General features: G+C 44.5%; 1 protein-coding gene across 1 annotated transcript in view; it reads right to left on the bottom strand.

The window, feature by feature from the left end:
- The window catches only part of PAPPA2 (pappalysin 2), a 141555-nt gene that overhangs the window by 74156 nt on the left and 55277 nt on the right, over positions 1-12122 (bottom strand). Inside the window, exons 11-13 of the mRNA XM_008696715.2 lie at positions 5804-5975; positions 2204-2381; positions 799-1012 (exon numbers count right to left, since the gene is read on the bottom strand). Coding sequence (XP_008694937.1) covers positions 799-1012; positions 2204-2381; positions 5804-5975 — 564 coding nt within the window. The remainder of the gene's footprint in view (positions 1-798; positions 1013-2203; positions 2382-5803; positions 5976-12122) is intronic.

The following is a 12122-nucleotide window of genomic DNA, read 5'->3' as shown; positions in this document are numbered from 1 at the left end:
TTACTCAGCTGATAAAAAGGGGAGATGACTGGGATTGAAGCCCAGCATGACTCTCTTCAAAGCCTTTTCTCTTAAATGATCCTGCAAAGCCTTTGTTCTTTCTGATCAGAGGAAAGGCACCCCATCCCCTGGCTTCCAGGCCTAGAAGTGCGCACACAGGAAGTCCAGCAGGGAGAAAGCAGAGAGACTATAATAGTATTAGTGGCTGTGGCTAATATGTTTTGTGTGTTAAAAATAAATTTACCAAACCTTATGTATTATTAATTGATTAATGTATTTAGTCCCCACACCAAGCCCTATCAGGTAGATATTATTATTACTATCCTTGTTTTACAGATGAGAGACTGAGGAAGAGAAAGAAACCTTCCCAGCATCACATAGGTAATAAATGTCTGGACTGGGGACCAGCCCAGGCAGTCTGGCCCAGAGCCACCGCCGTACATTCCCAACCGACCTGATGAGTTGATTTCAGGTGACAACACTGAGTAGCTCCCTACACTTACTTTGAAGGACAATGATAATTAGGGCAGAGATTCTTTTAAATCACCTAGGTGAGCCTATGGGATCTCCTATGGGAAGGAATACCTTTACAGAAATCACACCTGGTCAGCCTGCCTGCGTGGCTGGGGAATACACCCGTGCAGGTGAAGAGAGACTGTATAGAAAAACCAACCAACACAACGAGCAAGGGCCAACCCAGAAGGTCTTAATATTATTTCCAAAGCAACAGTCTGGGATTTATGAATGAGAGCATGCGGGTAGAGAGAAGCACAAAGACCCAGGAACAAGCCGGCTCACCTCCTGACTTTACCGTCCGCACTCGGCACGGCGTAGTAGCCCGGTTTGCATTCGTATCTGCAGATGGAGCCCACGTCATGGCTGCGCTGGAGGCAGGGGGGCAGGAGCCAGCTGGCATTCGGGATAACAGGAGGAGCGTCGCACTCCAACTTGCAGTAGGCTTCAGGGAGGGACCAGAGCCCGTCTTCAAGACAGGTCAGCCATGGGGTCAGTCCTGAGTCCAGGAAAGAAGCACAGAATGCTCAGAGCAGAGTCCAGAAATCAATGTAGAACCGAAAAGAACAAAAACCTGTCCACCCGTCGGCATTCTCAGGAAGTCACATAATTCTTGGTGGAGCAGCTTCTCTGGCACCTCAGGTCCAGGGCTCATCCTGTCTTTCTTCCTGCTGAGCACCCCCTGGGATCTCTTACACAGAGGTCAGATAACTATTCCCTGACTGGAAGGAAAGAACAGCTACCAAACAAATCATGACCTCGTTTCCCAACTACAAATAATAAAAATATAGTAGTGACCGTGTCATGGAAAGCATAGTAAGAATCACGGATGACACATTTATACTGCTTTTTAGATGCCAGGTGCTGTTCGAAGCATTTTACAATACTTACATAAACTTCACACCTCAAACAATCCATTGCAATAGATACCATCATTATCTCTTATTTTGCAGATGAGGAAATTGAGTTCAGGCAACTTGCCCCAGCTAACAAGGGGAAGATGCAGGGTTTGAACTTGGGCAGCTGGGATGCAGAGTTCTGTACTTAAGCACCACACTGTATGCCTCAGTGTTCTTCCATGAATTCCAAAGGCAATCCAGGAACGTCCCACAGTGGCATCACCAACCCACCTCCGACCTACTACATCAGGCTCTGCCAGCATTAGGCTCAGGAAGCTGCATTGGTACAAGCTTCCTGGGGGCACGGATAGGCACACCGAAGCCTAGAAGAGCTGAAGAGCAAGGTGTGAGGTCAGAGGAGGTACCAAGATCATCTCTGACTAGCAGTACAGCCAGGGACAACTCACAGAACTCTGTTCTCATCTATAAAATAGAACCAACAGCACCTAACTCATAGGAAGGTTGTAAATATTAAATAAAAAATTTGTTCATGATAAAGTGTTTCTTGATTATTAATATGATTAGGCAATAGTGAGCTTGATTCCAGAGGACATACAATCAAATAAAAACAGGGAAGTCTAAGTGTCTGTCATTCATGAGATCTGAGCCAGGGCATGTCATCGGGACAAAAATGGTGGTGCTCTTTGGGACTTTGGTGGTGTTATCAGAAGAGGGTGGCACAGCAGAGCAAATGCGAAGAGTACTGGGGTGAAGAAAAGATCCCTAAAGTAACCCAAAGAGAGAGAGGCTGTAGAGAATCTGCATTTCAGTTCCTGGTTGGCTGACAATACCTTGAAGCTTGGCTGGTGGGACGCAGGAGATTGAACAGCGTTTCAGAAAGTCTGTTCCCGCTGAGCAGGAGAAGGTTGCATAGTTCACCAAAGATGGGTCGGGAACACCACAATCAAGGGGCATGCAGCTCACAGTCCGGTCCCAGTGCCCAGAGGAACATGTGAGCAGAATTTCCTTCTAGAAACAGAGAATTTTCTTCCATCAAGGTCACATGAAAAGGCTTATCAAAGTAGTTTCCAGGCTTTGGAGGAATCCTGGTGATTATTTGTGCAAACACCCAAAATAGGTAAAATGATTTTGCCTCGCTCCCTCCTTAGGCCCTATTGGCTTAATATACGGTCTTCAATAACCAGGTAGGCTGTTGCTGACCGCTCCTGTTACTGTAAGAGAATCATGAAATGGAGACACTTCTCCAGGCCAACTCTTGGCTGCCTCCCATGTGCTCCTGGATCCACTCTATGCCCTTCACCATGCTGTGTGCCCTTGTAGGTTTCATGCCTCTGGTTGTGCTCGGGCCTAGCACGCAGGACACACTGGAAGGTGACTCAGAGCCGGGAGGGAAAGGGAGGTCAGGGTGTTTATTCTTCCTACTCCCCACCTAGGGCATTACTGCTGGTTGGCTTCATCCTTTGCTAGCACTCTCCATCCTCTCCTGCACTCTCTTCCTGTGGGTTCTGCTCCCTGCTCCCTGCAGTCAACTCTTCAGGCCTACAGGTGATGTCAGCCCTTGACCCTGGGATTCGGCACCACCTCCTGGTAATTTCCCTGTATCCTACCTCCACCTTTATAAGTAGTCCCTGTATTAAATTCCCTCAAATTGCCCACTTTGGAGCATGTCATCTGTTTCCTGCTGGGAACCCGGAAGCCAACCAATACTGCTCCTGAACGTAATCACCTCCACTGAGAATGGTGCACAGTATCTAAGAACAGTGGGAATCAATGCATACAAGGCACCTTCCAAACCTTGTGGTTAAATTGGAGAGATTCCAGCCCTTTCCCTGAGCCTGTCCTTTTTGTGGGGTAGCCCTAGAGTTCCTTGTCACTAAAGAAATGAAGAGACATTTATTAAGCACCTAGAAGGGCCAGGTTCTGTCTAGGTTTGGATAAACAAGATACCCTCCAGGAGCTAATCATTTACCAGCAGAGCAAATCACAGGCTGAAACAATGGCTCAGAAAACCGAAGGGAGAAGAATGGAACGAAGGAGAAAGAGAGAGAGGAAGGGAGGAAAGGAAATACGGAAGAAAAAGATATATTGTTATTTATTACAGCCTACTCCTTTCTATAATGATTTGCGAGAATATAATCTAAAGAGTGGAAACGATAAAACAAAAGAAGTAGGAAATGGGGACCAAGAAGAAAGAAAACATAAAAATGTAAAAAGAGGCAGCCATATCATATGTAGGTGCTTTCTCTGTGAGACGGTACTGTGGGGGCTGGAGGGCTGGAGGAGGGGGCTGTCCCTCCACGGCAGGAGGCAAGGGTCTGCAGGGAGGTTCACAGAGTAGGTGACACAGGACCTGGCCTGTGAAGGAGGAGCAGGACTTCCCAGCTGCTGACGGGAAAGGGAGAAGAACGTGTCCAGAGTGAAGGGGACAGAGTGAGCTGGGACTGAGAGACCTGGAAGCTCATGGCTTGTTTGGGAAAGAGAACAGCCGTCACTCCAGGCAATGGGTTACCACAGGTCAAAGAGAGTGCGGGGAGATTCTGCGGCTCGATTCTGCGGCTCAGCAGTCATCCCTCCGGGAGACCACAGTGGGAGCAAAGCCAAAGGTAAAATGACTGGTGAAAGCACCTGTCACCCCTGACACCCACTCCTGGCCAGCTGCTCCTCCCTCTTCCCAATGTTTCCCTGTTGCCTGCCAGAAGGACCCAAGTCAAAGCCAGACACATTTTTCTGTTTAGTTTCAGTTCTTATGTCAACAAAAGCAAATATCCCCACTGTCTTGTGATCACGAGCCGGGATTGTATAATTTCCTTAGTGGGGCTGGCTTCGGGTGACAGGATCAGTCAGCTGGAGAGCTGTGTTTGCTGACTCCACCATACGGCTGGCAGAGGGTGAGCTCCCACCTTCCTCCTCCCCACCCAGACTGCCCCTTGCACACTTATCACAGTGTGGAAGCCTGGCTCAAACCACAACGATCACTTACAGAATCTGTCTTGAACTCTACATATATCTCCTGGTTCTTCTCCTGGCTTAAGTGTTGTCCATTTTGTCTTGACTGTGCTCCTAATTGTAATGCATTGCAAACACTGTCTTTTCTTCTCTTCCTCTCTTTACCTATCACACAAATGTATTCAGTCCCTATTTTTTTGGTCATTCTTTCTATCTCTTCTCTAGTGTGAGTTAAGCTGGGTGAAGAACAGGGGATAAGAGCTCTGCCTTTCTGACCAAAGCACCATAGACCAAGGAGTTGTTGTCTCCAGGTCTATCACAACTGTTTTTCTCTATGCAGAACCTAAATCACCCGAAACCAACAATTGTGTCTTCGAGTTCAGACCATCTCTAAGCAAGTGAAATTCTTCCATGAATTTCACTTCCAATTTCTACCACCTCCTAAGTAGTCAATTGGTACAAAATGCAAATGATTCCAATCTTTTGCATCACTGATACCTGACTATCAGTCATGTATCCATTTTTTCCTCATCATACCATGTCTTTCTGGTTCTCTCCTCAAGCACCATTATCTTTTCCCTAATGCCTCCTTTCTCTGTCTCATATGATGGTCATGTTTTCTAATGGCTGATTTCAAGTTTAAAGTTCCTCTGTGGAGTATTGAAAGCTCTCTAAAGGAAAGATGGAAAACAGAATTCTTAGTTGAGAATACATTACCATGCCCCTAGTAATGGCAGCTTAACAGAGGGTTACATGCCTATCATTTAGCTAGAAGCTTTTTGGTTACTTCCAATCAGTCATCATTATGACTCAATGACATAAATACTTCTGTCCTCATTATTTTACAAATATGGAAGAACAGTTAAAGAGATTAGTTTCTTTTGTTTTTACCTAAAATTATACAACTAACAGACAGTGGAACCAAAATTTCATTCTGCATTTGTCACCTGAGCCACACTCCTAATATATTCTACCACCTCGAAATGCTGGGAAATGGTGCTATGATAGCTTGAAGAAATGTGGAAACTTAGGCCAAAGCTAGAATTGTGATATAATCCCCACCTCAGTAACAGAGGGAAGAAAATCAGACTCCTTCTCCAGCCTTTTTATAAGGAGGGCTGGGGGGGGGGTCAAACCATGAGCCACAGACAAGCTGATTACAACCTATCTTGCTTACGAGTCGTGGGCAAGTCTAAACTGTGGCATTCTCATCTTGAAGACAAAAGTGGGGACCATAATTTCTGACAGGGAAAGGAGGAGGAGAATGGGATAAGTGTCCCTACCTGCCGTCTGCATGAGAGAAACTGACACCCTAGTTAATGGGAACTGCACCTTGCATTCTGTGAAGCCATGCTCTCCTTGCTTGTTAGAGTCCTCATCTTTTTTTCCAAGTGATTTAAAAACACCTGCACTTCCCCCATTCAGCCAGGGAGAGCCTCCCTCCCCAGGACCTTGGTCTTGATGACCTCGGGTTTCCAACTCACCTGCAGAGGCCTGAGGTATTTCCCACTGCTGGCCTGAAGGGCAAACCCCCTTTGACAGGTAATAGCACACTTCATGTGACCTGGGCCACCAGAGGTACAGTTCACCATATGCACGTGATCAAGCAGCAATGGTGCACAGCTGCCCTGCTCCCCACAGGGCTGACGGACACAGCTGGGGATGACAGAAACAAAAGTATCTTAGACTGACTCCAGACCAGCAGGCAGCAGCAAAGACTTTGCAGCTTCCTCTGGAAAGTGCCTCTAAGTCAAAGAGAAGGATTTTTCTCCAAAACCCACATTGAATTCATCACCTCCTATATGACCTGGAACTGTGAGACATGAAATAAACAAGAACAACATCGGCGAACAAGTAATGAATGATTAACTGATTTTCCACAGCTTTTCCAGAAGGACAAAACGGTGGCAGGACAAGGTGGGGAATGTGTCCCAAGAACTCTGGATGGCATCAGAAATGGCTGAATCAGAGAGCAATCCTCAAGATGTTTAATAACCAGTACTTCTGGATCCCAAACAATCAGAGCAGACCCAGGTCAGGAGTGAATGCTTGGGGCCCCTGGTTGTGTCAGGCACTAACCTTTTAGTTGTTTGATTCCAGAGGGCTCTAGATGAAGGGTCTGGGTGTCTGAGATGGCAGAAAAGGCAACATTTATTTACTGGTTGGTATGGAAATATTTTTGACAACTGGAGCCACAGCACTACACACCACTGGAAATCAGCACTGCCTGATCAGAAACTGAGCCCATCACAGGAAGAGGAAACTCATACATACTAAATCTCTGCCACATGCCTGATGTTGCGCTACGTGCTTCCAGGACATCATCTCAGCAGAGGAGGACCACTGCCTGGAGCTCTAGGTCAGTCAGCCAGGAATGGAGAGAGAGTGAAACTCACCAGGTTCAGGTTTAGACCATAACAGCAACAAGGATGAAACAGAGCAAAAAAGAGCATTACCTTCTTCCCATAGAGATGAAAAATTAGGGCACTGGGCCCATGCTGTCTGACTTTGAATCTTGGATCCACCATTTACTACTTGTGTGATGTGGCTGAGCTATTCATTCCCCAGGGTTTCAGCTCCTTCCCCCTAAGAAGGGGACAATAATGGTACATATCCCACAGGGTTATTATTGTTCTGGGTTAATTCGCTCTGCTGCTCCACTGCAAATGGCCAAAGTCCCACCCTCAGTGGCTTGTTTTCATCCATACTTTCTGGTTTTCCCATTTCTATATCTTTGTTCCATTTGTTGAGATTTCTAAAAGGCCTTTCTTCTCCAAGAAGCCCTTCCAGATATTTCCTCCTTTGAACCTCCCAGGGAAATTCTTAAAATAATTTTTAACACTTCTATTACTCTATCCCATATTATAGTCATGTGTGCATCTGCTTGCTCTTTCATTTATTCATCCTTTGATCTACAAGGCAATTAGCATTTGAGTACCTCCTAGGTGCTGAGACTCCTAGCAACTAGATTACGAACCTCTTGAAGACAAATGCAGACTTACCCACTTTTATATTCGCCATAAACCCTGCTGTAGTAAACACAAGAAAAGTTTGCCGAATTAAATTTGCTCATACAGCAAAGCAAGTCAATGGCTATTAAGATGGATAATTTGTTAATTCTAAAGTGACAGATGGGAATCAGAAACACAAAAATATCATCATCAAACAGTGATTCAACCATCTTGCCCTACTCATTCATTCACTAATAAACATTTACTGAGCACTTATTGTTGGCAAGGCATTGGTTTGAGTACTGGGGGTACAATAAGTATCATGCCCTTAAGGAAATCATAATCTAGTGGGGAAGACCAATGAGATCTTTTCTTGCTCATGATGTTATTGCCAGTGACGCCAAATATTAGCCAAAATGGCTACCATGAAGCTCATCGTCATTAAATTGCCCTATTGCCCTAGAATTGTGTTAGCGGTCAATGACTTTATTAAAAAGCTGGGCAAGAATATAAGAAAGTAAAAAATAAGACGTCATTGAATATGTACATATCACCTTGACATAACTGAGAATTGATTTTAAAAGCACTCATCTAAAAAGGATGGATTTGATCTGAATATGCTAAAGTTGCTGCTTCTTATCTTGTACCCATAGGATTAAGTCATAAGTCAGTGACATTCTCATTCTTTTATCTATGCTTATTAGCTACAGGCTAGAGGTGTTGGAGTTTAGTATGAAAAAAACTGTTTTACTCTTTTGAGTTCTGATGATTCCCTTCAATGGTATGGAATGCCTCAGATTCACTCTGGAGGAACAAATCTGGAGGGAGGAATATATGAATTGGGGGGTAGGTGCTGTTAATAGCCAACATAAACTCCCCAAATCCAATGCTGATAACTGGGTATGCAATGCAGGAAATGAATCTTTGTCTGAGTCTTTATTGAACCTATCTGGATAAGGGATCTGAAACCTGACCATCCTTCATGGGATGAGATCAGAACACCTCATTAGTGATGCCTAAAGAACTCCAAGTTTTAGAGATGCTGCATTCCTTGATGTCCACAAAAAGTCATATTTCTTCAGTGTGATATGCAGAGAGTACTAGAAAACAGAGTCATTAACAAGTCCTGGTTCCTGTCAGCTTGTTGCCAAGAAATTAATGTGAAATAGCACGTGCTGTTTTTCAGTGACTCCATCCAATTAATTAATCCATGTCATCATTGAGGACAAATACATGCCGAGATAAGACACAGAACAAGTACTCTGAATTAGCCTCCCTCCATCAAGATGGGGTTCCATTAACTGCTGTTGCTATGACTACCGGTGTAAGAAGCCCTGCCAGCACTGGCAGCAGAGGAGGAAGAGTGAGACAGGGGAGCACGGTAGAGGGGGGAAGTGGCATGAAATAAGACCAAGGCAAAAAAAAAAAAAAAAAAGCACCAAACCCAGACCTGTTTATGAAGTGAGAAATGGGTTTAGGGCAGCTGCTGCAAATTCTTTCACTAGCTTACATTTCCATTTGCTTCCTTTTTTAAGGAATTTGTTTTATGAGGACGGTGTTTGTCAGGTTATTAGCTTCTGATGGCATCTGGTACCAATTGCAGAATTCTCTCCCCTGCACCCCAACCCCTCTTTTGTGTTTCTCTTCCACTACAAACACCGCTTTTCTGAGGGCTGTTGTGTCCTCCATTTTCCTGCCCTCCCCAAACATTCTCTTTTCTACCTGGCGCTACACGAGCTCTCATATCAGAATGATAATGCTAATAGCAAAAACAGTCTTAAGACTTCTCTACAAGTTTCTTCTTATGGTGTTTAGACAAATGGTAATGAAAATGGCAGCAGTGAGGTCTTACAATGCCCCAGAGAGGTGGGAAGTTAGGTATTTATCTTGGTTTGACATACAAGGAAACCGACGCTGCTTGGAGACTGGCTGGAGGCCACACGGTTAGTCAGAGGAAAATCCTCAGGCTGGAGCTCAGAGCCCTTACTCCTGGGTCAGCCTAGACCACGAGGCCACCTCCCTGCGGGGATGAGGCTGCTCTCCTGTTGTTTTCTTCTCAGTTTGGGAGCTAGCAGTATAGGCCAGGGAGAATGTAGCAGGGCAGCCAGGGGGAAATATGGAATATTTAATAGTCTGTCTTTGTTTCAAGCAGTTTTCTTTTAAATGATAGCAAATCAAATTGTCAATATTTGTCCAGCTGCCGTTGTCTGCAAGATGCCCTGCTTAGTGTGTTTCCTCCTTTGGCAACAGCTCCTTAGTGTTGTACCCACTTTTTCCAGATCTTTCCTGCACCCCATCACAATGTATTCTCAGGTAAGGATATGATGAATCCAGTCAGATGTGATTCACAGGTATTTCCATAGTAACAGGAGACAAAGTTTTAAACCAAAAGAATGAGTTTTTCATGATGGAATTTTAAGTCAATAGACCCTTAAAAATCACACTCTGTAGATGGCCACCTACCCATTATTCTAGCTCCATTCTTTGTCTCTACACTCCTCTGATAAGCCTCTACTCTCTCTCTCGTATGGTCCTCATTCCCCAAGGTCATTATGTTGGAGGGTTTTAAAAATGCTTTCAACGAGGAATCCCTGTACAAAATGTTATGTTAACCCCAGGCTATTCTCCTCTTGTACGTAACCTGCTCATAGGCACCCAGGCACAATCCTAATACTGTCCTACCATAATGATGTGTGTGTTTCCTTTGTTGGTTGGGTCTGTGAGTGACACCTGTACTTGGGAAACCCCTGTCGGCACAGTTCATAGAAGAGTAGCCCTTGTGAGGCAGGCTTTCTCAATCACAGTGTACATTAGACTCACTTAAGCAGCTTTTCAAAAGTATAGATACCCAGGCTTTGCCCCCTTGCAGATTTTGATTCTGATGGCTTGTGGTAGGATTTTCGCATCTGTGACTTTATAGGTTTCAAAGTGTTTGGTGCTCACCACGAACAAAACCCAGTACCATGAAGGTCTGGTATATGTAACCTGAAAGATAAGCAAATAAATTCTATAGGCCAAGACTATAAAATAACAAGGCCGATTCCTGAAGGAGAACCTGGTCCCACTGCTTGATTATTATACGTCAGTGTATTGAGTCATATTACCATGTAGAAGCCATAAGACAGATCAAAAGTATGCAACATTTTTCCTATTCTGAAGACACTTTCACCATAGCTGCAGAGAGAATAATGAAATCATGCATTACTGATTATGAATTCATGGCTGTTTCAGAGATAGTCTTAACATTGGGTATGAATTGATCTCAATGAATGAGCAGAATTTAGAAAGGCAAAAAAGATACCCTGGAAAGTAACCTCTCATACTTTCCAGACAGAACACAGGTAAGGTGGCACTCTCAACACCTTGACAAAAATACCATTTCCTCCCCATCACTGAGAACTGAAGAAAATTCATTATGTGTGTGGGTCTCTTAAATTAGGACTAATAAATTTAGAGAACCTATAGTGAAAGGAGCCCATATCCATATTTGGAGACAGACTTACAGGCAAGTTCCCAAAGCCCTCCTCTGCCTTACAGTGGTTGCTGAAGAACGGGGTAAAGCTGACCCCAGAAAGCAGACATCATTCTCTGCAAAGGGAGCAGACAGATGCACTAAGAAACTTGTCATGAGCTGTCTCCCAGAGCATCTCTTTTTCATTTTCCACTTTTTGAGGCCACTAGAAAGAAGCTGGCCTAGTTCCCAGCCAAGGTCCACATTTAGGAAGCTGGGTAGTTCCTGACAAATGGGTGGAGTCCTGGCTGTTCTGCCCACAGCTTCCCCACAGCTTTCATCCAAAGATCCTTTGAGGGTCTGAGCCATCCAAAGGAATTTCAGGAGACTACAACATAATTCGAGATGCAATCAGAATTCACAGTGAAGGGGCGCCTGGGTGGCTCAGTCGTTAAGCATCTGCCTTTGGCTCAGGTCATGATCCCAGGGTTCTGGGATCAAGCCCCACGTCAGGCTCCCTGCTCAGCGGTAAGCCTGCTTCTCCCTTCCCCTCTGCTTGTGTTGCCTCTCTCGCTGTGTCTCTCTCTGTCAAATAAATAAAAACTTAAAAAAAAAAAAGAATTCATAGTGAAGGGGCATCTGGGTGGCTCAGTCAGTTGAGCATCCAACCCTTGATCCTGGCTCAGGTTACGATATCAGGGTCGTAATATCGAGCCCCACGCTGAGCCCTGCACTGAGCCCTGAGAAGCACTCAGTGCTCAGCATAGGAGTCTGCTTGTGATTCTTTCTCCCTCTCCTTCTGACCCTCCCCCCCTGCTTGTGTGTGCTAAATAAATAAATAAATAAATAAATAAATAAATAAAATCTCTAAAAAAAAAAAAAAGAATCCATAATGAAACCCTGCTTCTCCCATATGAGGGCTGATGGAAGATTATATGCTAAAGACCACATTTCCTTGAACATGAATAATTCTGCAGAGGAGGAATGGGGGTGACCTTTAACAATGATCTTAGAGGAACCACAGCTTGTTAAAAGTAAAATGGACCTTAAAGATAATTCAACCCAAATTCCTCATTTTAGAGATGAGGAAGATGAGCCCAGATGAAATGATGGGATATTCCAGAACACTAAGACTACAATATAATCACAAAGAAACATTTAATTAAGCTTTGGCTCAAACTCAAAATCAGGATGACATCAGCTCATGGACTTTTCTCAAGCCAATATCCCACCCTCCCTTAGGCAGCCAGAAAAAGCTGAGCACAACTTGATATCTGGAATCTAGGTTAGTTTAGGAGAAGCTGTCTGGCATCTGTACCATACATTTTGACAAACAGCATGGTGTAATAGAGAAAGTAGTAGATCAAGGCCAATGTGACCTGGGTTCAGGTCTTGGCTTGT

The sequence above is a fragment of the Ursus maritimus genome, unplaced genomic scaffold (genome assembly GCF_017311325.1).
Source record: "Ursus maritimus isolate PB19 unplaced genomic scaffold, ASM1731132v1 scaffold_2, whole genome shotgun sequence".
NCBI classification, from domain to species: Eukaryota; Metazoa; Chordata; class Mammalia; order Carnivora; family Ursidae; genus Ursus; species Ursus maritimus.
Note: the sequence above shows the minus strand (reverse complement) of the source record. Positions and strands in the feature narration are given on the sequence as shown.